The sequence below is a fragment of the Hypanus sabinus genome, chromosome 2, assembly GCF_030144855.1.
Source record: "Hypanus sabinus isolate sHypSab1 chromosome 2, sHypSab1.hap1, whole genome shotgun sequence".
Classification (NCBI taxonomy): domain Eukaryota; kingdom Metazoa; phylum Chordata; class Chondrichthyes; order Myliobatiformes; family Dasyatidae; genus Hypanus; species Hypanus sabinus.
In genome coordinates this window covers 92,084,421-92,111,354 of record NC_082707.1, presented here as the reverse complement: position 1 = coordinate 92,111,354, position 26,934 = coordinate 92,084,421, and the positions used below count along the sequence as shown (strand labels likewise).

Sequence of the window (26,934 nt, the reverse complement as noted above, 5' to 3'; positions counted from 1 at the left end):
GAGTATGGTGGGCATTAAGCTTACATGGAAGTGAAACCCTATTGTCGCCTATGTGTCTTGATTTCACTTTGTAAGAGATGATAGCATTCAAGCCCTGCCATAATTGTCAAGCATTCTTCAGTAATTCAAGTTTAGTCCTTCATTGATTTGGTTTCCTGTGCTATTTATAAAGGAATCCATTATTTGTGGATCATTTTAAAATTGAATTAGGTTCATAATTGGTACATTCCCAAAATGATTCATTTCCTCACCCTGTAGTATAATTCATGATGAGAGTTTCACTGAAAGTCGCATGTGATACTGATACTGCTGATCAATAACTTGTCAAACATTAACTGAACTTAACTGTCTGACTCAAGGGTTCCAACGTACTGAAACTAATGGAGATAGAGATTCTCTCCAGTTGATGAAACTGTGAGCAGATCATTGTTTTTCATTTTTGTACTTTGGGCACCACTAACAGAGAAAAACAGCATTTTATGTAAAAATCTAAGCAAAGCTCGTAGTTCTTATGTTTCACCTGAATGACAAGACTAGCAGTGTTATTCTTCAAAGAGTTCACTGCACCACAGTGAAACCAATAACTATCCACACAACATACAAAATCAATCGTATTGCTAAGAAATACGTCATGTTTTTACCGATATTTTTTAGCACCTTAGAAAGATCGATACTATCCAAACCAAGAAACTATCTCGTAGTAATTACCAGATCCACCCAAGTTCACACCCAGTTACTGCCATTTTCGTGCCGTTTTATCGTTTTATGGCCTTTGAGCAAGAGGCCAAAGGTTGGGTTGCCTTTATGAAGCACACAGAGGAGGGGAGAGGGAGACAGTATCTGCACTTGGTGTGAGAGGTTCCCAGTGCTCCAACTTGCGGCAACAGAAGATCTTTATTTCCCTGTGAATTCCTCTGTGGGAGAATACCTTATTATCCAAACTGACTATGTCAGCGGCTTTTGAGATTACCGGTTTCTTGATGGGGCTAGCAGGGTGGATGCTTACTGGATCAACATTGGCAAACAATTACTGGAAGATTTCTACTGTTTACGGGAGCGTAATCACAAGCTCACGATTGTATGAAAATCTATGGAAAAGCTGTGCCCAGGACAGTACTGGCGTCTTCAACTGTCGAATGTTTGAGACAATGCTCGGTCTTCCAGGTTATTCATTCTTAATACTTATACTAGAATTGTACCTTTTTGATGCTTGAGTTGAAACACCATTATGTACCAGTTTCACTTACTATGGTTAAACAGGGGAGAAAAAATGGCAGCCTGCAAATACCAGCTTTGTAATTTCATAAAATGTGATTTATCTGGGGCAGTAATTTAATTCCAATGTTAGTCCAATTTGACTAGCAAATTTAAGTGAAGAATGTCAGTGGCCAAAAAGCCAGCCAAAATTACCAAGAATGTTAAAAGTAATAGTAACTGTACAGGAACATTCTTTACATTGATAGACTTCCTTTCAAGTTAATGGTGAAATGTCAAGAACCTTCCTTTACAATTCTGCTGTTATTGCCTTCTGCATTTTTCACTGAGAGGTAATATTCTTCGCTCCAAGAAATTATGTTACTTTTTGATGAACGTTAAGTTAAAGCATGTTATCCAAATTTTAACAGTTAAAGAAAGATATTAAGAAACATAAGGCATTGGGAGGACGGTTGAAATGAAATGAAAGTTTTAACTCTTCTTGCTCTCCTGAAATCTTCCCCCATATTTTTCACCAAAAATAGTTTACAAATCTAGATTTAGAAAGAGATTGCAATTTCTGTTTTATTGTAGTTATTGTTATTGCTAATCTTAGAAATAGTTTAGAAGTTTTCAAGTCTCTTAAAATCCAATCTATAAGTATGGTGTGTAAGTTTTCTTTGACTTCTCCATCAACTGTTTTAATGTATGTTGAGTAACTCAACCAAGAAAGAGACTTGATTTATACATCAAATGAAAACCTTGTTATAGATTAGGATGAGACAAACAGTTAACGTGAAAAAGAAAATGCTTATTTTTATTGGATTAATTCCTACCAATAATATTGGTCTTTTGCTTCAGTTAAGTGAACAGTCTTTTATTTGTCATTTAGGACAAATTATCTCGTGTAAAAATGTTCTAAAATGCAGGTCAATGCCAATGTTGGCATGTGTTATCACAAAGTAACTTTGGTCTCAACTATTATAACCAATTTTTGACAGAAATCACTTGTAAGCTTTGAAGGAACAAACTTATTGATAGCAATATTATTTGTGGAAGGGAGAATTATTTAACCCACCATTCAGGTTATTTATAAAATGGACAAAATCGCACTTGATAGCTCTAAACCTCCATTTTGATCATAGGTTGCAGCAGAGTCCTGAAACCTCATGATCAAAATGGTAGCCAAAGAAGGCCCGACCAGTATTGTAGATGTGAATACAAATCTTACGGAAGAAGTTAAATAAATATTGAAGCTAGCCTAAAAATAGTTCCCAGATTAGAAGCCTCAGGTTTCTAAAGGAGACTTATGTATTTTAACACATTCTTAATCTTTGCTCAAATCTTTAAAATTAGTTTGGTACATATTCATTGACCTCTGATTAATTCCTTCTTAGACATCTCTTATTCAGATTTAATTTTCATTTAAATAACCTTCAAGTATCATCTGATTTCTCATGTTAGGACCCTGCAGCTTAGCTGACTTATGCACTGTGATCAAACCTGTTCTGAAACACAAATGAATTTCACCAAGTATCTCTAAGCAGATTTCCATTTTTGCTACACTAAAGTAATAACTTAAAATTGGCTAAATTCCCATAAAAACATTAAATACACATACAGCTGTGTTACCGTATATGATTTTCATGCACAGGAATAATCCACTGAGTCCTCTTATCCAATACTGAAGGAAGAATTATTTATTCTTCCTATACCCATTCTTTTTCTCTGTATGTCCTCCTCTTCTTGAAAATTACGAATGAATTTGCTTGTGCACTTGGAAACAAACATCCAGATAATTCATGATCGCCACATTAAAAAAAAACTTGTCTCATTATCGCTGTGCTGATTGCCTTAAACTTATTCCGTCTGGTGAATGACACAAGTTCATATATCAAAACTTCTCAAATATCCTATTGATTGAACACTAATACAGTCCATTAGTTACAACAATGAGCTTGTAAGCCTGAATCCCCAAGTACTATGACATACTATAGGTGAGCAAGAGTTACAGATTTAAATAGAGCACTCTATTTAATTTTCTTTGTACGAATCAGTGTGGATTAAACATAACACCACTTTAAGACTTTCTGTAATTCTCACCTGAAACTTAAAGTGGGAACATTAGAAGAAGTTACTGTGGAGGCAGAATTTTTTTTCCCCAGGTTTGGGGATTTATTGGCTGAGGGGAATTAGCGCAGAAGAGGAATGAGACTATTGTAGATCTGTCACAGTCATGTAGAATTATGGGGAAGGTTTGTGGGGTCAAGAGACCTATTACTGCTGTTATTTTCTTGTGACCGTTTGAGTTTCTTATGACATTATTTTCATTAACACTGAATGCATGTTGGTGTACTGGTTAGTTCTGGTGTTCCAAGGTCAATGACAGGGGGAGTGTGACCATTTACCAATAGTCCTCCCATAGACAGTACTGGTGGACAGGTTAGTCCCTCACAGCACCCCACCTTGAAACAAATATCATATTGAAACAAAAAGATGAATCCAAATAAATAGGCATTAGAATTTGAGAATGTTGGATTGGACAGGTCTTTAGGGATTTTAACCAACAATCCACCATTACCTCAGATCAGAGTCCTGTGTTATGATCTACATGTGCCTCAATGGAACAAGAATATATAAGTAAGGTAAAGGAAATTGTGAGGTTGAACATTGAAAGAGCAGGTAATCAAGGGGCTTTGTGAAATTATGTGGGATATTAAATGGTACTGAAAAGATAAAATCATCATGTTAATGCAAATATAATTAAAGGAGATCAGTTGAAAACTCTTGCAATTTTAGACATTTGGGAACGTTGGCACTTGGAATTCCTTATTGGATATGGTGGTTGTAATCTGCCAGATCTTGTTCTGAGTTGAGACTGCCCAGCCTCATTGAAAACATCATTTTGCCCGAAGCAGCTTCACCTGTTTAGTAGCTCAGTGGTCCAGTGGGCATTGCTGCTGCATCATTACCAGAAACCAGGTTCAATTCTAATCCCTGGTGCTTTGTTTGTGAAACCTGCACATTCCGTGCACATTGGTCGCTTGGATGCTCTGGCTTCCCAAGTTCCCAAAGACATGCGGCTGATGGGTTAATTGGTCCTTGTAAATTCAGCTAATCTGTAGTTTGCTGGGATTCTATGAAAGCCAAAATAATGTTCCAAAACTAGAAATCATGTTCAGATTGGTCGTGAGATATTAAAGTTTCATGTATAAGAATGAAGCTTGATAAATACAGGTGAGAGATAATGTGACAGAATCTCCAGAACCAAATATCTGATAGCTGAGCACCATAAATTGGTCATTGAAAATAGCCTAAGTTTGGTTCTCAAACCTCTCTTCAAAATCTCACCACCTGAGCTGGTCAAGCAGGAGATTACTCTGCACTCTGGTGCTCCCTGTGGGAAGCTTTGCATAAAGCAGGAATGAACTGGACTGATCATGAGTATAGCTCATATGTAGCTCCCATGACTATGTTGAAGATCACTCCCTCCCAAAGTGGAAGCATGGGATTGTGTCACCTCTTCCTCTGTTCTTTCTAAATAATGTGATTTGAGAAAGCTTCTGCCTGTATCTATTTGTTCTAACATCATCCCTGCAAATCAAACAAAGGAACTTCAGCAAAGTGCAGAAAATACCAAATGAAATATATTACATACATTCCGAGTGTTCCTTATCAATAAGTCTGCTTACTTGCCCAATAATAGGCATGTGGTTAGTGATGGGACAGTGTTCATGTGGACTTTGTTTAAATTCATGATCACTTTGTGTCTTTCATCTGTTTGACCTGTTCTTGTCCCTGGTCGTTCTCAAAGTGAAGAAGTAGTGGTGACAGATACAACAATCATGGTTAAAAGGTGTTTAGATACTTGGATAGGAAAAGCGTAGAGAGAGATACAAGCCTAATATTGGCAAATGAGCTAAGTGTAGACAGGCATTGTGAGGTAGGTTGTAAGGTTCATATAGTCCTTCCCTGGTCACATGGGATAACACAGAGCCATCACTACTAGAGCAACTTCACTAGAGAACTTCAAAGATCTGGGTTCAGTCTTGAGCACAGATGCTGTCTGTGTAGAGTTTGTGTAATCTCCTGTAGAGTCCGTGTGAGTTTGCTCTTGGTCAGTAGGCCAAGTGGTTACTATAAAATATCCTGAGAAGCAGAAGAGATTCAGCAGAAGGTTAAACACGAGGAAATCTGCAGATGCTGGAAATTCAAACAACACACAAAATGCTGGTGGAACACAGCAGTCCAGGCAGCATCAATAGAGAGAAGCGCTGTCAACGTTTCGGGCTGAGACCCTTTGTCAGGACTAACTGAAAGGAGAGTTCAGTTAGTCCTGACAAAGGGTCTCAGCCCAAAACGTCGACAGTGCTTCTCTCTATAGATGCTGCCTGACCTGCTGTGTTCCACCAGCATTCTGTTTGTGTTGTCAGCAGAAGATTGTTTGGAATGGTGGAGTGTAGTTATATGGGGGTGATTGGATAGGCTGGGTTTATTTTCCCTGGAACATGGGATTCCAATGGGTGACCTTGTAGAGGTTCACAAAGTTACGAGAGATATCAATAGAATTAGCATAGGCAGATAAATCTGAAACTAAAGAGTGCAGTGTTATGGCGCAAGGGAGATTTGAGGGGCAAGTTTTTCACAAAGAGAGTAGTGAATATTTGGGACATGCTGTCAGAGGAGGTAACAGAAGCAGATACAATTAAATGTTTAACAGATGTTTTCACAGGTACTTCGATATGAAAGGAGGAGAGGGATAGGGATCTAGTGCAGACAAGTAGGATTTGAGTAGCTACAGTATGCATCATGGTCTGCGCGGATGGGTGGGTTGTAATGGGCCTTTCCTATGCTGTTCATTGTTATGAGGTGGTATCCATTATTAACGGCCCTCATCACCCGGGATATACTCAGTTCTCACTGCTACCCAGGAGCCTAAAGACTTCAAAACTTCAGGAACAGCTTCTTCCCCTCCGCCATCAGATTTCTGAATGGACAATGAACCCATGAGCACTACCTCAGTGTTTTGTTTCGCTCTCTTTTGCATACCCTATTTAATTTAATTTTCTTTTTCTATATATACTTACAGTAATTGATAGTTTTTATTATGTATTAAAATGTACTGAGCCACAAAAACAACAAATTTCATCACAAATGCCAGTGATATTAAACATGATTCCTACTTTAATTAAATGATTATTTCCTAATGTGTAGCTGAGTGGTTGATGGCGATATGGAGGGAAAAATGGTTTAAAGTACATTAATATGGTGCTTGATGGTCAGCATGGATTGAATGGGCTGAAGTGCTGCATGACTCTATGACTCCGAGTTCTCACTGCTGTAACCTTTTGACAGAATGGAGTGAGCCTTGAGCAGTGACTCATCCGCTGGTCGTTACAATAAACTGAAACCGGACGTCTACTGTCCTCTCACTAATCACTCCTTTCCACTGTTTCCTGACATACCCTGATCATCAGAGATGTTTTGAAACTAGAAATACTATAAGAAGTATTTACAGTAAAATGACGTTGCAACTTGGAGCCCGTTGACTTCATCAGTTTTCCTTTCCTCCCAGAGTCACCTGAAAACTAATGATCCGATTGTTACACATTGATTCTATTTTAGCCAGTTGTGGCTCCCATCCCTTCAACAGTAAGCATCGACGAGGTGCAGCAGGTTCAGAGTGCTCTGCAAATATTAGGTCAGGTGATTGAGAGCGAAAGGTAAAAATGACAGAAAGGAAAGCAGGAAAAGGAAAGGGAAATGAAGAAAGGAATGAAAGGAAGAGTGGGGAAGAAAAAAGAAAGGGAGGAAGGAAGAGAGGAGGGAAAGAAAGGAAGGAAAGGTAGATAGGGAGAGAAAAAGAAAGAAAAAAGATGGAGGAAGAAGAAAAACAAAGGCAAAGAACTGAAGTAGGCCATTCAGCCCCTCAAGCCCACCCTGCTACTCCATATGGTCAGATTGATCAACCCTGGCCTCAACTCCTCTTCTGTGACAGTTCCACAATTCTGACTGTTCAAACGTTTATGCAATTCTTTAAATACCTTCTGTGATCCTGCATTCACAAGGAAAGAAGGAAAAAAAGCAAATAAGAAGGAGGGTAGAAATAATGTTTATAAACATGAGGAAGTCTGCAGTTGCTGGAAATCCAAAGCAACGCACACTAAATGCTGGAGGAACTCAGCAGGTCAGGCAGCATCGATGGAGATGAATAAACAGTCAACGTTTTGGGGCAAGATCCTCCTTCAGGACTGGAAAGGAAGAGGGAAGACGACAGAATAAAAATGTGGGGGGTGGGGAAGGAGGATAGTGAGAAGGTGATTGATGAAGCCATGTGGGTGGGAAAGGTAAAGAGCTGGAGAGGAAGAAATATGATAGGAGAGAAGAGTGGACCATAGGAGAAAGGGAATGTGGAGGAAACCCAGGATGATAGGCAGGTATGAAGAGATAAGAGGCCAGAGTGGGGAACAGGTGAAAAGAGGAGGCAGAGGGAATTTTCTTTTTACTGGAAGGAGAAATCAATGTTCATGCCATCAGGTTGGAGGCTAGCAAGACGAAATATAAGGTGGTGCTCCTCCACCCTGATGGTGGCCTGTCCTTGGCACGAGAGGAGGCCATTGATCAACATGTCAGAATGTGAATGGAATTTGGAATTAAAATACTTGGCCACCAAGAAGTTCTGCTTTTGGTGGATAGAGAGGAAGTGCTCAACGAAGCACTTCCCCGGATTACAATGGGTCTCACCAATGTAGAGGAGGCTGCATCAGGGGCACTGACCACAATGGACAGTGCCAGCAGATTCACAGGTGAGGTGTGGCCTCACCTGGAAGGACTGTTTGGGGCCCTGAATGGAGGTTGAGGAAGGAAGTGAATGGGCGGGTATAGCACTTTGACTGCTTGCAAGGTTAAGTGCCAGGAGGGAGATTAGCGGGGAGGGACGAATGGACAAGGAAATCGTGATGGGAGCAATCCCTTTGGAAACCAGAGGGGGAAGGTAAATATATGTTTAGTGGTAGGATTTCTTCGGAGATGGCGGAGGTTGCAGTGGATGATGTGTTGGATGTGAAGTCCCAAGGGGTAGTAGGAAGGGCAAGAGGAATTCTATCACTGTTAGGGCAGCGGGAAGATGGAGTGAGCACGGATGTTCAGGAAATGGAGCAGATGCGGGTGAAGACGTCATCAATGATGGAGGAAAGTAAACCTGTTCTTTCAAGAAGGAAGTCGTCTCTGACATTCTGGAAAGGAAAACTGCATCCTGGGAACAGGCAGAGATGAAGGAACTGAGAAAAGGGAATAACATTTTTACAGCAGACAGGTTAGTAAGAGGTATTGTCAAGATAACCATGGGAATCTTGAAAGTCGACAGTTTGTCTCCAGAGATGAAGACAGAGAGATTGAGAAAGGGGAGGGAGGTGTCAGAATGGACCAAGTGAATCTGAAGGCAAGGTGGAAGTTGATGAAATGTGTGGGTGCATGAAGCAGCATTGGAAGAGTTGTGGAGGATTACTGGAGAAGACTGTTCTATGCAGCCAGTGAAGAGGCATAGCTCAGGGTCCATAGGAGTGCCTATGGCTATTTCTTGAGTCCGGAGAAAGTGGAAGGAAGTGAAGGAAAAATTGTTGAGAGTGAGGATATTTATAAAGTAGCTTCACTGACACTAGGAAATATCAAAATAATTCATGTCAATAAAGTACTTTTCAATGTAACCACAGTGTGATATTGATTGTAAATAGACTGGCACGTTTTAAATCTGCAGATAACTCTTCATCAATAATCCTATTGTTTCAGCTTTCCTCAATATATATTTACAGTTGAACTTTGTTACTCACTTATAATACAATGGCAATTTATCTTGGTTAATTTTTATCCCAATGTACACATACACACACGAACACATTCACAATGACACATACATATCTTGAAATACATATAATGCATAGATATGCATTCTATATTTCAAATAGATAGTTAGGTGGATACTTTAATAATCCCAAAGAAAATTACAGTGTCAAAGCAGCATTACAAGCGCACAGATATAAATATTAGCAGAGAACCGGAAAGAATAAACAAGTAAGTTACCACAAACAGTCTAACAGGAGGGGGTCATCACTTCTCTGGCTATAGGTTGACTTATTATAGAGCCTAAAGGCCAAGGGTAAGAATGACCTCATATAGCACTCTTTGGAACAGCACAGTTGTCTTAGTCTGTTACTGAAAGTGCTCCTCAGTTCAGCCAAGGTGGCATGCAGAGGGTGAGAAACATTGTCCAAAATTGCCAGGATTTTTCATAGGGTCCTTTGTTCTACCACAGCCTCCAGTGTGTCCAGTTTAACTCCTATAACAGAGCCAGCCTCTCCAATCAGTTTATTGAGCCTGTTGGCATCACCCATGTTGATGCCAGTGCCCAGCACACCACCGTATAGAAGATTATACTAGAGGCAATAGACTGGCAGATCATGTGAAGGAGAGGCCTGCATACTCCAAAGGACCTCAGTACCCTAAATGTTTTACATTTATGATGAGATATTTCAGTGAATAGATTAATAATAAATTCTTCCAGCAAGTTCACTTGGAAAATAAGATAACACAAATTAAACTAGAGTTAGTTATGAATGAATAAAGGCAGAAAATTCTGGGAGTGTTTAACAAATCAAACACTGTCTATAGAGAGAAAGAGAGTGTTGACATTTCTTCTCTCCTCATAGCTGCTGCCTGACCTGCTGTATTCAGCTTTCTTTTTTTTTTGTTTCAGAATTCCTGTATCTATAATAATTTGCATCTGGATAACATTTAAGAAATATGTTTCCTTGTGACTATGAATTAAAAATGCCATAGAATTTGATGAACCATTCAAATGGCCAAATTAGAAGAATTAGTTATTTAATTCACTAGTTTCCTTTGTAAATGGCATACAACATTTAACTGGAATGTGATCAATCAATTTGGGATAGACTTAAGTTGTCCAATTAAAATTGGTTTAAAGAGAAGCCATGGACATTATGCTTTCAACATAATGATCAGATAAAGTTTTAGATTACAAGAGGGAAGAGAAACTGACAATGAGAGAGCCAAGAAATTCTACAATTGCAATAAGGAGTTCTTAGTATGAACCACAAGAACAACAAAGCAGTTAATAAACTTCTGTAAGCAGATCTCAACTTTGAGGACAAACATTCCAAGGGTAGATGAAAATTAATAACATTTTTCCTTAGTACCATCCTAGATCATTTGTGTTACAGAAATATCTCCTCCTAACCCAATGTATTCCCAACTACTGGCCAATTTTAATCTTCAGAGAAAACCATAGCAAAGATATTTTCTACAATGGCAGCTAACTTCAGTAGCAGTTTCACCTCTATATCCTGAGCTTAAAATCCCCGACCGGCATCCTTCAAAGTCATGTAAAAATGTTTGCTATATTTCAAGAAAACCGTATTGGCATTGATAGAAATGGCACAGCACACAATACCAGCAGTTTTGAGTGAAAGTTTAATAGCCATACCAAAGAAAGGAACATACTTGCTATAGAAGGAATATAGTAACCAGTTTAGAAGAATGTGAGGAGGTCTTATTGATATAAACATAGCATATAAACAATGGTGCTACAGAAATGGAGTGTCAGATATGAACACTTTTGTTACCTAATAACATTTTCAATAGATATTCAACTTTATTAACTATTTCTAGTAATCAATCCAAAATTTAATAATTCTTTTGGAGAACATTTGGCTGTATCACATTACTGACATCTCTTTGTGAAATGACGTAGCATCTCAGCAGATTATAGGCTCTGTAAATGGGGAAACTCTTAGTTGAACAATGTCCTGTAACTCTTACAGTAAGGGAAAAGAAATTGACCTATTGCACATGTTCCAGCATTTTCAAGGATGAATGGATGATTCTCATTCCCAAAACCACTCTTTCCCAAGATTGCTGTATTTCTTTTTGCTTTTTTCAAAATGTGTATCTGAATCCTCCTCAAAAGTCCAGATGTATTAATGGAGATGTTCTTTCTATTGTAACAGGATAGGTTGTGGACTTTGTAAAGCAATAGTCAATTTAATTCAGTAAACTTTCATTGTCTGCATTGATAGAAGCTGGGGCTAGCTAACACTAATCCTTAGACTTGTGCTCCCTTTGAACAAGGCTCAACTTGGAGTATGACTTTAGGGTAGTAATCACTTTGAAGGCTAGTGAGTATTGGTACGGTCCATTAAAGAAAGGCATAACTAGCTGTTCTTGCAACTATGTATTCTGTGCTGGAAATGATATCAAGTTTAGACAAAATGTAGGTAAAGCAACAGCCAGAACAGCTTTTCTGCTTTGTTTGGTATCAGAACATTTAGCTGGATTCTGTATCCAGGGGAAATATGCCAGGATATGTGTGGAGTTTATAGTAAGCAGGAGATTCTACCAAGGGAAATCTTCATCTCACCCTGCTCTCAATCTGCCAGATCTGGTAATTACGGTTGTAGAAAGACACATAACGGAAACAGCCCCTTTGGCCCATTGAGTCTGCATTGACCATCAAGCACACATATGTACTCATCCTACAATAAAGGCCCAGTTTTATTCTCTCCACATTCCCATCAACCCTCCCCAGGTTTTAACCACTAACCTGCATTCTAGGGCACCACAGTAGCACAGTATAGGGGACGCGGGTTCAACTCTCTCTGTAAGGAGTTTGAAAGTTCTCCCCGTGAGTGCATGAGTTCCCTCCGGGTGCTCCAGTTTCCTCCTGCAGTCTGAAGACATGCCGGTTGGTAGGTTGACTGGTCATTATAAATTATCCTGTGATTAAATCGGAGGGTTGCTGGGTGGTGCAGCTTGAATTGCCGGAAGGGCCTATTCTGTGATGTCACTCAATCAATCAATAAGTAAGTTTACAGAGACCAATCAACCAAACAACCCACATGCCATTCGGATGTGTAAGGGAACTGGGAAATAGGCATAAGTTCCACACAGATAGCGTCTGAGGTCAGGATTGAACCCAGGACCTTGGTGCTATGAAGTAGCAGCTCTACCTGTTACACTACTGTGCTGCCACCATGCTTAAGAAAGGAAGACATTCCCATCTTTGGTTCTTGGGCTCAATTCTACCACTGGACCACATTACCTTTGAGAGAAAATATAGCTCATCAGTCAGACTGTCACCAGTTTTTACAACTGCTAATCAGGAGGTGGAACAAGGCCGTGTAAGTGTGAGCCAGATACAACATGCACAAAGCACAGGTTCTATTCCACTCAGCATAACACGTCTTTTCCCACCACAAGAACATCAGTCCTTTCATCGATCATTCTTGCTGCCACACCATGCCATGAACTTGAGGATTTGGCCACTAGCCCTCGAGCTACTTAAAGGTCAGATCAGAAAATGATTCTAAATGTGCATTTCAATATTGCATGCAGGGGAAATATGTGCTCTGTGCAACAAACACAAAATGCTAGAGGAAGTCAGAAAGTCAGTCAACATCTACGGAGGGGAATAAACAATGGAGATTTCAGGCTGAGACCCTTCACCAAGACTGTCTCACCCTGAAACATCAACTGTTTATTAGTCCTGATGGAGGGGCTCAGCCCAAAATGTCGACTGTCCATTCCTCTCCATAGTTGCTGCCTGACCTGATGAGTTCCTCCAGCATTTTGTCTGTGTTGCTTAAGATTTCCAGCATCTGCAAATTCTCTTGAGCTTGAAATATTTCCCTTAGCTATAGTGTCTGGAACTTGTGGTTACAGTGTCAGATTATCGAGGGAAGATTTAGAACTGAGATTAGGAGAAACATCTTCAATCAGAGGCAGGAGAAGATGTGGAATTTCCCAATAGACAAGGCTGCTGGAGGTCAAACTACTGAAAACACTTAAGAAGGAGACAAGTGGATTTCCAAATGTGAAAACCATGTGGGATTAAGAGTGTGATTAAGTTATTAAAATAGCTGAACAGCTATGGTTGTATTGAGTGGTATGAATATGCTTAAAGGAATAAATGATCTACTGCTGTTTTGATTTACTATCCAAACTCTTCAGATGATTCTCATGCAGTGGCATAAAGACTAGAGTTAGCAATATAGTGCAGATGTAGTCCATCATCCAGATTGTCACATGCTCGTTGGAGTAATGGCTTCCCCATCATTAGCTGAATGGTCTAAGTTGAATGCTGAAACTAAAACGTCCTTCTTTTCCTTTTGCAGCGTATGTCCAAGCATGCCGTGCTTTGATGATTATTGCCATCATTCTAGGAGTTATTTCCTCAATGCTGACACTGTTTGGCCTGAAATGCACCAGCATTGGAAACATGGATGAGACAGTCAAAGCGAAGATTGCAGTGACAGGTGGAATTATCTACATCCTTGCAGGTTAGTAAGTCAATCGACAACCAACATAGCAAGCAAGTGCCTATGGCCAGCAATATTTCTCAAGTAATGGAGGAACAGACAAAGAGATGTGAAAATTATTGGCTGTAAATCCACAGCATGCATTGCCAATGTTTGCCCATGCAAAATAGTTCACATTGATTTGGGAGATATTATTGGCTGGGGTTTGATGCACTACCTTTCACCTCCTTGAAATAATGCCTTGAATTGTCTAACAAAGAGAGTAAATTTATTTGAAGCAACCTCATATGACATTGCAGTAATCCTTCAATCCTGCAGTGGTACCTGATAAGTTTTGTGCTCAGGTTAATGGTCCAGGAAACCGATTTACTTCAAAGTATAAGGCTAAATTTATGATTGGCAGTTCCTGGTTAAAACTACCAGCAAACTCCATCAAATATTCAAGTCACATCAGGTCCTGTGCAAAATAGTTATTATTGTAATAAAGGGAATTATATCACAGGTAGCTTTACTGAGTTTTTTTAAAATCTTGAAACCTACCTAAGAGGGAATTTTTTTCTTTGGTCTCTGGTATTGTTGAGAATTTGTCTCCCTCGTTGGCTCTACTGACTAATGGAGTTGAATGTATTGAAGGCAAGTACAGCCAGCTTTTAGTACTAGCCACCAAAGGTGAGAAAATCATAAAACTATGCATCTATTTAGCTCATCATGACTGCTTACCTTATTTGTAGGGCTATCCAAATTATAATATAATATGTAGAGGAACTTAAAGACCGCCATTTTTCTCCCTTACCCTATAAATTGCTTTTAAATTTCATATCTTCTTCTTTTTCTGAATGTAATACCAAGGCTGTCCATTCAGGTAGCTCTTTCCAGATAATAAGAGTTCCTATTAATCATCAGGATAACCAAGTCCCAAGCATGAGAGAAAGACAGAACTCAACTTCTTACTCTTCCCTGGGATGGCTGATTTTCAAGTATCAATCACTCAGCCCAAGAAGATGAGGAGATAAGAAACAGAAGTAGGAATAGGCAATTCCTCTCTTCCTGCCTACTCAGCCATTCAATAAAACAATGGTTGACCTTCTACATCAGTGCTGCTTTCCTTCATTAGCCTGATATCCCTCCAATCCCTTCAAATCAAAAGATCTAACCACCTCTGCTTTGAGTGACAATGGCTTTTGAGGCTCTGACCAAAAGCAGTTCTTAATACTCTTAAGTAATATTGTTAGTGCATATTGAGTCTATGGGGTGTTTCAGTAGATGTTAATTCAAAGTTCAAAGTTATTATCTAAGTACATATATGTCACTATTTTCTTGTGGGCACACTCAATAAATCCATAATAGAATAATAACAATAACAGAATCAATTAAAGACTTGGTCATTCAGCCAGTGTACATAAGACTATGCAAATATAAAAAGAAAGAAATTATAATAATAAATAGGCAATAAATATAAATATAAACCTTGTAAAGATCCAACCCTCATTATAATCAACTGCAATTCAATTTTTTTCTTGGTTAAAGCCTTAGTTAAGATTTCTACAATGTGTTGAAAGCAGGCCCAGAACATGTTTTTATGTTCCTTTTGTTAGCAATGAGCGCATCAGGAGTTGGATCCCCTTCCCTCTAACCACTATAGGTGACAGTGTGAGGTAAGGAGGAACTGAAGTACCAAAGTTCAGCCAAGCAAAACGTGTGCTTCACTCATATCCAGAAGAGTTCAGGATGAGTGAACCTACCTCATTATACAAAACTTTACTCTACCTATCATAAAAAAAACCATTGGCAAGAACACTCAGCAGATCAGGCAGCAACTGTGAAAGAGAAATGGAGACCCTCCATCAAAACAAAAGTCGTCAACCTGAAATGCTGACTGCTTCCTTTTCAATGGCCCATTTTCAGGTGAAACTTTTATACTCAAGTGCCATTGGTTACGTTGAATTCCAAGCTGAGCCAAGTATACAAGTTTACAAATGTATTGTTTAAGATATATTTGTGGTGTGCTTCTGTTTATACATTGATGCACATCAGTCAGGAAAGATGGATCGATTTTAAGTAGTAAGAGAATCAGGTGATATGAGATTTATACAGGAAGGTCTCACTGAGGTAAAACATCATCAAGGAATGGCAAAGGAGGCGCACATGGCTGAATTGTTTTTCTTGCTTTTCTTTCCCTATAAACCCAATGAACATTTAAATAGGTAATAGGAATAGACTTGATCATGATAGATTTGACTTTAACCTCAATTTTCCATCCATGCCAACCTACTTCATTTCATCCTCTTGTGTATCGGTAGTATTCTTCAAAAATCCCAGAAAGGGTTGTGTCCTGTCACTAATCTGGTTATGGTGCTACAACAGGGGGCATGGGGCCTCTACAATACACATAAAGGGTGTTGGATCATGAAGGGTAAAATTGGAATTCTCAGTGCTGGTCAGAATTCAAAGACTTCTATGGAGTATATGCAGGTACCAGATGAGGGAAGAATTAGACTTGCCTAGGGTGCCCATTATGGATGTATAGTCTGGTAGCATAAGGTCAAGTACCCTAGTATGAATCTGCAGCTACAGGAAAGAATGAGTTTGAGCTTGGAAAGAAGTTTATTATGGCTAATGATAACAAAATGTCTCTAATTGAACTGGCTTCAATAAACAAAAGTGACCCAACTCCAAACTTGAATAAGTTCAAATCTAAATATATAGAGCATTAAAGGTGATTGTTTCAATGTCAATCATTCATCATTGTTCCATATCTATTGATGCATTTACCTAACAAGATTTGATTGACCCTCATAAGTACCCTATTTGTCCCAGTAACCACAAACCTTTCAGGGTGAGAGTTCGATGCGACTGCATTCCTTCAGACTAGCTTGAAGGAGCATTAAGAATCAGAGATGCCACTGAATGAGGCTTTAAATGCCTTGCCCATGCTCAGGCAGATGAATGGCTTACTCCTGCTTTTATTTCTTATGTGGGCATATGGACATGAATTAGAAGTAGGAGAAGACCTGTCAGTACACTTTACCCCACCCCAAGCCTGCTGCTGCTTCAAGGTAACCCAGGGGAGCTCTGCCCAGTATTTCTATCTAAAACCTGCCCACATTCTATAACATTGTAAAAGTATGCTCACTATTACTTTGATGTTTGGGAAACCCATGCCCTGTTTACAACTACAACCATGCTTCCCACACTAACCCTTTTCTAGAACTGTACTTCATTGGTCATAGACCACTTTGAAATATCCTAATGCTTGAAAAGGTGGTATGTAAATGCAAGTTATTTTATTCACTTGTTGTGCCTTTGTTGCATATGTAGACTGGGTGAGCATTACTCTCATCTGACTCATCTATAGGAGGATCTCGGTATCCACTCTATTGAATCTTCTCAGAACACATCCCACACTTTGGAGAACTTATATTCATCATGAGGTATATTGCTGTCCAGTAATTACTCAGTATTCTTCGTTGGCAGGTCTATGTGGAATAGTACCAGTTTCGTGGTATGCCTACAACATCACCATGGAGTTCTACAACCCAATCTACGGTGGAACTAAGTACGTATGGAGAATTTTTACCCAGTAAAGTAATATCACCATAAATATCACAGAAGAGTTGTGGGGGTTTTGAGTGTTTCCCAGCACGAATTCTGGCTTGCCTGGGATGGACAAGGCCTGACAATGTATGTCTTCAGACCTTGTGGGAGGTGATTTGCGGGTAACCTGGCAGAGGTATTGAAAACATGCTTAGCATGGGTGATGTGCTGGAGGGTTGGAGGATGGCTAATGGTGCTCTGTTGTTTAAGAAAGGCTCTAAAATAGCTGGGAAATTGTAGGCACATGAGCCTCACTTCAGTAGAGAGTAAGTCATCAGAAGGCATTCTAAGGGACAGGATATATAAGAATTTGGATAGACAGGGCCGGATTAGAAATAATCAACATTGCTTTGTGCATTATAGGTCATGTCTAACACAATCTTATAGAATTTTTTGAGGAAGTTACCAGGAAAGTTAATGAAGGAAATGCCGCGCCCATTGGCTACTTGGAATTTAGCATAATCTTTGACAAAGTCCAGTATGCGAGGATGGCCAAGAATGTCCAGTCACTTGGCTTTCAGATTGAGACTGTAAATTAGATTCAACATTGGCTTCACATGAGAAGACAGACAGTGGTAGTGGTAGTATGAACAGAGGCCTGTGTGCTGCAGAGATCTGTGGTGGGTCTGTTGTTGTTTTTCATCCATGCTAATGATCTGAATGATCATGTGGTAAACTGCATTAACAAATTTTCAAAGACTGTACAATGAGAAAAGTGATCAATGCAGGATCTAGACCAGCTGGAAAGAAGGGCTGATAAATGGCAGATGGAATTTAATGTAGATAAGTGTGTAAGTGTTGCACTTTGGGAGGACCTACATGTAAACAGCGAGCCATTGAGTGTAGTAGGACAGAAGGATCTGGGAATACGGTTTCACAGTTCCTTGAAAGCTGAGTCACAGGTAAATAGGTTTGTAAAGAGAGCTTTTGGTGCATTGGTTTTCATAAATCAGAGGACTGGGTATAAGGATTGGGTTCTATAAGACATAGTTGAGCTCAAATTTGGAGGGTTACATATAGTTCTGGTCGCCTACCTACAGGAAAGATAAGATTGAAAGAGTACAGAGAAAATGCATTTTAATGTTACTGAGGCTTCGGAGCCTGAATTATAGGGAAAGGTTAAGGAGGTTTGGACTTTTTCCCTGGGGCATAGGAGAATGAGAGAAGAGTTAATAGTGGTATACAGAATTATGTGGGTATAAATAAGGTAAATGAAAGCAGGCTTTTTCCACTGAGGTTGGCTGAAGCTAGAACTTGAGGTCATAGGTGAAATATTTAGGGGAACCTGAGGGAGAACTTTTTCACTTAGAGGACAGTGAGCTGCCAGCAGAAGTGGTGGATGAGGGTATGAACGCACCATTAAAGGGAAGTTTGGATAAGTACGTGGAGAGGAGTTGAGGGCTATGGACCAGGTGTGTGTCAATAGGACAAGGCAGATTGATGGTTGGTATGGACTGGGTGTGCAGAAGGGCCTGTTTCTAAGCTACAGTGGTCTATGACTCTATAACTCTATGACTGATCCCCTATAAACTTTATATTCCTTATCTTAAACTACGAGCTCTGGCCCTAGACACCATGTGGGAACATTATTTACTATTGATGCGCTCTGCTTCAGGAGTGAATCCATGGATGACAGGGCTGACCTATTGCAAGCCGCAAAGTAAATTAGGTATATGTTATTTGGAGTTTAAAGGAGTGAACTTATAAGACCCTAGGTGGGGTGGGGCGCATGACGGGGCAGGTGTCAAGGCATTTCCCCTGGTGGAAGAATCTCAAACAAGAAGACATTTTAGGGGTTGATCATTTTAAGCTGAGGGGGGAAGAATAGGGTGTGAATAATCTTTGGAATCCCCTGTCCTGGAACACCGAGAAGGCTAGGGAATATTCAAAAAGGAGATTGTTAGATTTTTGAAAGATCCTAGAATTGGGAGGATGGGAATTTGCACAGATGAGGCGTTGAAGGCTGGGCCATGTTTGTATTGAATGGCAGAGCAAACTTGAGGGGCCAAATGGCCTACTCAGGCTCATATTTTCTTATGTTATTTGTAAGTTGTGGAGTAATGACTACTGGGAATGGGAACTGGTAAATTTTGTTCACAGCAGCAAACCTTAGATTTGTCATTCTTCAATGAAACAAAATAGACTTGAAACACCCCACAGATTAGCTAGCACTGAAAAAAGGGAATCTCAGTTACTCTTTCAGGCCACTGATGTCAACAACAGAAAACATGATAGTTTCAACAGTTTACAAATAAATTCAGATGAAGGAAAAAGTGAGGGATGAGGAAAATAATGGGTGATGGCGAGATGAGAGAATTTATGAAATGGAAAGAAAGAAAGTGGGTGAGACTGGACCCAAGGAAAGGGTCAAAGAGGTGTAATTGAGAATACCAGAGTCACTCTAATAGTTGCTGCCTGAGAAATTTGGGAGGAATGCTGATCCAAAGCTTCTAGACACAATGTTGTCAATGCAAGGTTCTGAAGTGTCTGATTAAAAGCTAGTCCAAAGGTCAAAATAAGTGCACTTACTGCAGCTGCCTAGCTTATTTTACTAACAGTGTTGCTTCGAAGCTTGATCTGGGAATGATATCCATGTGACTATCAGCTTTAATCCTATTCACATAGAATTGGTAGTGTTACATCCATTTATTGTCCCATAATGTAGCCTTGCCTGGGAAAGACCCATCTAAAAAATTGTCCCTTCTTAGATTTGAATTTTTAACACATTTCTGACAGTGAATACAAACAGCAAAATTCAGAAGATTGTTTTTTTTTAATTCAAAGTTTATATTTGAATGCATTATCTTTCCACCTCATACACATGATCACTTGAACCAAGTGCAAACTTGGGTCACATGTGAAGTTGGGCAGTTGGTGCCATAGTCACTAGATCCATTCTCAATGCACTGTATCTAAAACTCCCTTTTCCATGCTCACAGCTTCCACACCTGGATCCTAATCCCGGAAATCTGGCTATCTGCAGAGTACAACTCAAAATCTGCCTCTTTGTCCAAACTCTCTTCTGAATCTCCCTTATGAGGAGTTTCCACCTGATACCATCCTGAGAAGCACTTTGAGATATCTTGCTCAAATGCATTGTGTAAATAGAAGTTAATTGTGTCCTTAACCCTGCACTGAAAATGATTAGATATCTCTGATTCTTTTCACATTGTCCAGAGGATCATGAACTGTGGAACCTCAAATGATATCATCCAGAGATTCACAGTTTACCCTTGACTGTCATGGCCCAGCCAAGTTAGTAACATAGGACAATGCAGCACAGCACAGGCCCTTCGACTCACGATATTGTGCCGAATTAATTAAACGCCTAACTAAACTATATTTTGCCTTCACAATGTCTATATTCCTCCAGTCTCTGCACATTCATGTGCCTATATAAGAGCCACTAAACACATCTATCATATTCACTTCCACTATCGCACCCAGCAATGCCATCCAGGCACCCACTACCCTCTATATAAAAAACCTTCCATACTCATCTCCTCCTCCTCTCTCACCTTAAATACATGTCCTCTAATATTAAGTATTTTGACTCTAGGAAAAAGATACTGGCTGCCTACTCTACTGAGGATTCTCATCGTCTTATAAACTTCTACCTGGTTTCCCTTCAGGTTCTGCCATTCCAGAGTAATCAACCCAAGTTTGTCCAACTTCTACTTGTAGCACCTGCCCTCTAAACCAGGTGGCATCCTGGTAACCCTCTCTTCTGTACCCCTTCCACAGCCTCCCCAGCCACCCTAAAATGCAGTGGCTAGAACATCATCAGATTCTGGGCAGTTGATTATAATGAGTCAGAAAACAATTCCATTCGAAAATGTGTGAGACAAATGATGTCTTTGTTTGCAGGTACGAGTTGGGATCTGCCCTTTACATTGGATGGGCTGGGTCTGCTCTCCTTATCCTGGGAGGTTCTTTCTTGTGTTGTTCCTGCAAAAGAGCCAAAAACGATGGGTAAGTGTTTTATTTTTCATTGAATATTTTTGCACCTGTCATCTGGTGGCTTAACTCACTTAAAATATACATTATTTATTGAGATACAGCATGGGATAGGCCCAGCAACCCCCTGAGTTAATCTGAGCCTAATCCTGGGACAATTTTCAATGACCAATTAACCTATCAAATGCTATGTCTTTGGACTGTGGGAGAAAACCAGAGCACCCAGAGCAAACCCATACGGTCATGGGGAGAACGTACAAATTCCTTACAGGCAGCGGTGGGAATTGAACCTGGGTCACCTGTACTGTGAAGTGTTGTGCTAACCACTACATTGCCGGCCTGCCCCAGTGAAAAAAAATTATACATTATATATTTTGGCCCAAAAAATTAACTGACCAGACATGTTTGAAGTTCAGTCTAGTTGGATGGAATTTTTAATCTTTCACACCAAGAAAGGCATAAAACAAGGTCAAATTATTGAAGCCATGTTGCCAACTGCCGTATCAACCTAAAGTCAGTCGATCATTTGTCTAAGTTTCATCACTGTTCTGATGTTTACAGTGTGTGATGATCAATTTAGTGACATGATCCACAATCGGAAAGTTAATTTAGCAAAATAAAGCGAATGGTCAGCGATCAACTATCCACTATCACCTGATATTGAGGTATTTTGTTTCAGTTTGATTAGTCCCCAGGCTGACCTCAGTGTAAGAAGAGGTGATGCAGGCCCCAGTATAAATGGGATCCATGATGAATTCATGTTAAATAGAATATTTATTCTATTTGTACTTTTCGTGCTGCATACCTCATTCTAAAATGTACATATGCTACAACATGTCGACAATGAGTAAAATCCCCACAGAACCCACTTTAAGCCTTAAGTTGAATTTTAGTTAGAGAGTCCTACAGTTCTTTGACCTCTTGAGTCTGTGCTGGCCGTTAATGAGCCATCTTTAGGCTAATCCGACATTAACCCATGTTATTCTCCACATGTTCACATTAACCCCCCCCCGGATTCTACCAGATACTTACATATAGGCAGCAATTTTCTGTGGCCAGTTCAGCTAACTGACCAACCCACATGTCTGTGACTCAAGGGAGGAAACCAGAGGGTACACGGGGTGGTGGGGGGGGGGGTAATCCACAAGGTTACAATAAGAATGTGAAGATTGCACACAGATCAGCAGCAGAGGGTAGAATTGGACCTGGATTTCTGGGCTATGTGTCAATGACTCTGCTGGCTTTGCTAGTGTGCCACTCTCAGTGTGGCTGGAAATGGACCTCACTATGATTAAGGTCCATTTGTTGCTAATGACTAGGCTCCCTACCAACCTTTTACTCTTCCATTAGTAAGGAACATCTGTTGACAACATAATTGTTGATTGCTATCCAAGATAGACACAAGCAGATGGGCCAACTCCCTGGGCAACCCTTGCTGCAGATGTTTGTCCATTATTCGGGATGGAAGTTTTGCCACGGCACACTAAAAGACCCTTTATGATCAATTCTGTTCTGCTTCTTCTCTGTGTATTGCTTTAAGAGCCACTTGTCTCTTTTGTTCTCAAAGGAATGGGAGGGTGAATTGTTACAAATGAAATATTCATTGTGTGAAAACAGAGGAGACAAGAGCATTTGCAAAGCTCTTCTAGAGTGGTAGAAACAACTGAGAGGTGAGTGGATAGGTCCCTGCACAATTATTGACGACCATATGTTTTCTTTCACAGAGGCTACAAGTATTCTGCTGCTCAAGGTGGGCAAAGAATCTACACAAAGACAGAATCAGCTCAGTCAAAAGCCTATGTCTAAACCAGAGACTGACAAGGAAAAATGCCTTATTTTTATGTTACTTAGGTCTTCAAATGTCTTTCAAGAAAAAAAATGTGTTTGCAGTCCAATCATTATGGCACTCCATGAAGCATCTAAATAACTAAGACAGATTGCTGCAAACGCAAGGGACTGCAGATGCTGGAATCAGGAACAATAAATAACTTGCTGAAGGGAATCAGCAGGTGAAGCAGCATCTGTGGGGGAAAGGAATTGTCAACGTTTCGAGTTCTGGCTCAGTGAGAAACGCTGACAATTCATTTTGACCCACTGAGCTCCTCCAGCAGTTTGTTTGTTGCTTCAGGTAGATTTCTACATTGTACTGCTGACCGTGTTGAGTGTTTATTTGTGACAATGCCAGAGTTTTTCTGTTTCAGTTTGCCTGGAGAGCATGAATCCAACACATCCAGCATGGGGGTGCTGAGTGATACTGCTGCCTCAGTGTGATTTTTAGTGGGTTGGGGTCTAATGGGAGTCAGTGGACTAAGAATCAACACCCTTGAGGTGAGGGAAGGGAGAGAAGAGTTTGCAAGGATATTTAACACAAATAGCTCGCCATGTTTGGTTATCCTGTGATTTAAAGAGGCAGCTAATGCCTATTGGAATGGTAGTTGCTGCAAGAAGCCTCCAGCAACCGTGTCCACCTTCACTGCCCCCCCCCCAAATGAGTCCTGCTTCCTCTTGTCTTGCTTATTTCCATCTAATAGCCAACTACCTCTTTTTCCAGCTTTATAGTTTCCCCTCCTCCCCACCTGGCCTAATCTGCCCCTCATCCTTCACCCACCCACCTCAGTCTCCCGATCACCTCTGGCCCCTGCCCCACCACCCCCAATCTTCTCTTTCTATTGGCCATTTCCCAAGGATTTGACCTGAAAATACAACATTTCAGTTCCCCCCACGGATGCTGCTCAACTGATGATATTTTTCCCAGTAGATTGTTTGTTACTCCAGATTCTAGCATCTGCACTCTGTTATTTTAAGGGTTTACCTGAGCTTTTCCATTGTTAGGAGCTTTTTTGACTTTTCTGTGGTTGGAATTGACATGCTTAGATCAACATGAGTGTTTTGAGTTTCAGCTCTATACAGGCCTCACTAGGATTAAGTTCTGCACAGGCCACTGTATGAGTGGAGTCTGTATAAGGTCCAACTTACTGAGGCTTTGCAGGTCTTAGATTGGCTTGGCTCCATTTAAGCAGAGTATTTAGATTCCATCACTATGAGCAATTGCAGTACATTATATTAAAAGCTTTGACTTGTCTCCCACAAAAGCTAATGAACATAATATGCTGAAGTCTGTCAATAATCTATTTCAAGTCTGGAGGAAGTGTGGCTTCTGCCTTTGTTTTGACTGGCTGAACTAAACAGTTCTCCTCATACATTTAGACTGATTGCATGACCGCAGTATAACATACCTCTATCATCTGTTAACAAGAGTCACAGAGACTCAACAATGCAGATTCAGTTCAGCAGGACAGAAAGAATAGAAGGAAAAGTTGAGCAGCCTCTTGAACCTGTTCTTCTATACCATAATTTCACAGCTGACCGTATAACTTAACTGTACTTTCCATTCCAATCTTGACTCACTTAATAATCAATGATCAATCAATTGTAGCGTTGAAAATACATAGAGACTGAGCAGCCACAACCCTATGGGAAAGGGGCTACAATTCACCGATCATTGATTATTAAGTGAGTCAATATTTAACCAATAAGTACAGTTAAGTTATACAAATCTCTGAGAAGAAAAAATCACTCTCACCTTATTCCTTTATGACCAACACCCAATCTGGACTATAACCCTAATTTTCCTAATTATTCTTTTGCAAAGAGGTAAATGTGACACCAATTAATTTTGCGAGCCTTCCACTGTCTGTAACACTAATAACTGCCACTAATAAACCCATGGAGAGAGGGCTAGCTGTCTTATAGCTCCACATATATAGAATTTTATGAAATTACACCACAGTTGGCAAATTTAACCCTTCTTTATTTCTTGCAATGGATAATCCATATAGTTCAACAGGTCATAGAAATAGAAAGTGAAAGAAATATTAAAAATTATTAAGGCAAACCCTTCACTCAATAATAAGATATTTATCAGATAAACAATTATACATTGAATCCTTTTTAGTCTTTAAAAGTGTCCACTGCATTTTGTCATCTTTGATTGAGTACAGGGCATGGGATGTTGTGTTGAAGTTGTACAGGACATTGCTGAGACCTAATTCGGAGTATTGTGTGCAGTCTTGCTCACCTACCTACTGAAAAGATGGAAATGAGACTGAAAGTGAACAGAGAAAGGGTTTAGAGCACCTGAGAATTATAAGGAAAGTGTGAATAGGTTAGGACTTTATTCATTGGAACATAAAAGATTGAGAGGAGATTTGATAGAGTTATACAAAATTATGAGGGGTATAGATAGGGTAAAAGAAACGAGGTTGAATGGGAGTACCAGAGGTCATGTGTTAAGTGTGAAAGGTTTAAGGGGAACATAAGGGGGATCTTCTTCATTCAGACGCTCGTGCAAATGTGGAACAAACTGCCAGTGAAAGTGGTCCAACACTTAAGGGAAGTTTGGATAGGTATATGGATGGTAGGGATATGAAGGGCTATAAGTCCCAGTGCAGGTCAATGGGAGCAGGCAGTTTAAATGGTTCAACACTGACTAGATGAGCTAAAGGGCCTGTTTCTGCACTGTACTTTTCTTGGACTCTATATTTCATATCTCAGTGAAGTAGAGCCTAGGAATTCCATCCTGAGAATCAGACTCTTGGATCAGTGTGGATTTGTGGCACAGCCACACAATTTGTGAGGAGTTCACCGGGAAACAAAAAAAAAACTCTGGCTTTGCAATGCCTGACCACTCAATTCAGCTCCTCAAAATCAGGAATGACACTCAGAAACAATACTTAGAGACAGAAAAAGGGCATCAATTTCAACATATTGAAGACAATATCAGGAGTATTACCCCTAAAATTATAGAGTAAAGTCAAGGTGAAGATCTAAGAGTATTTGGCCTGACTTTATTTTATAATGTGGAGTGCCATGGACATCCAAAAGACTTGCATTTTCGGTTTTCTGTTATTTATGTACCTCTAATGACTTTAATGCAATGTTATAATTTTCATGTATTCCAATTTATAAAGAAACTACTGCTATCAATTGTCTTCAATGAAACTTTATATCATCAGGGGAGCAAAGGAGTGGCAAACACTATGCCATTTGTCTAAAGCCAGCAAGCATCTCCTAATATGAAGAGTTCAGATGCCAGGTTTGGTTGTGTGGGAAATAAGACTATATTATAGCAGGCTATTGGGCAAATAAAAGATAATGCCTGAGGTGCCTTTAGGTGATCCAGCCCAAAATGCAATTACAAATAGTGTCTCAGAGCCAACATCAAAATAAAACAGCTCAGTAGAGGGACGTGTCTCCAGAACCCTGTTGGAGTTGAGGTTGTCTTGAGCACCACATGTTATGAATAATGTCAAGGCCTCAATAAAAGGCAGAGTCCATTTTAAGAAATTAAATGGGGTAAGGAGCTTCAGCAATACACAAAGAGCTGATGCTGAAAGTATTCAGCAGATCAGGCAGTATAGTGGATCTAGTTAATGTTACAGGTCAATGACCTTGTAAAACTCAGCGATACTCATTCAAAATTAAATCGGCATGGGCCAGAGCAGGGGGAGGGGAGAAATTGGAAAGAATTAGGATTCTTTTGACCTCTGTGCAGGACTCACTGTGGGAGTCCTGGTGATTGAGAGGCAAGTGTGTAAGACTCTAAATCTGTTCACTCTGATTACCATTCATTTTTTTATGCTTTTATTCTGGAGTTTATGTGGTTGAAATCACAGAAATGTATAGGCTGTTCTTTGTTATGTATGCATTTGTTTTTTTTCTTCTTGCTTTTAGGTAGTTGTTAACAAGATTTACAAAAAACTGTCACCAATTATTACATTTCAGTATGTGCTTCAAAAGAATTTGAGTTTTGTTCTTACTGGAATTTAGCATAGATTTTAATAAAATTATTAATGGA

General features: G+C 39.8%; 1 protein-coding gene across 1 annotated transcript; it reads left to right on the top strand.

The window, feature by feature from the left end:
* The first annotated feature begins 807 nt into the window (after positions 1–807).
* cldn15la (claudin 15-like a) lies at positions 808–26,934 on the top strand. Its single transcript, XM_059950484.1, has 5 exons — positions 808–1,164; positions 13,383–13,547; positions 17,001–17,082; positions 20,988–21,092; positions 22,802–26,934. The coding sequence occupies exons 1-5, from the start codon at positions 948–950 to the stop codon at positions 22,881–22,883; spliced, it is 651 nt and encodes a 216-aa protein (XP_059806467.1). The 5' UTR covers positions 808–947; the 3' UTR covers positions 22,884–26,934.

Excerpts from the sequence above, each read along its gene's own strand:
- cldn15la (XM_059950484.1), top strand. The coding sequence starts at position 948 with ATGTCAGCGGCTTTTGAGATTACCGGTTTCTTGATGGGGCTAGCAGGG. Across the intron at positions 13,548-17,000 it reads AATTATCTACATCCTTGCAG|GTCTATGTGGAATAGTACCA; the intron begins GTTAGTAAGTCA and ends CTTCGTTGGCAG. Across the intron at positions 21,093-22,801 it reads AAAAGAGCCAAAAACGATGG|AGGCTACAAGTATTCTGCTG; the intron begins GTAAGTGTTTTA and ends TTTCTTTCACAG.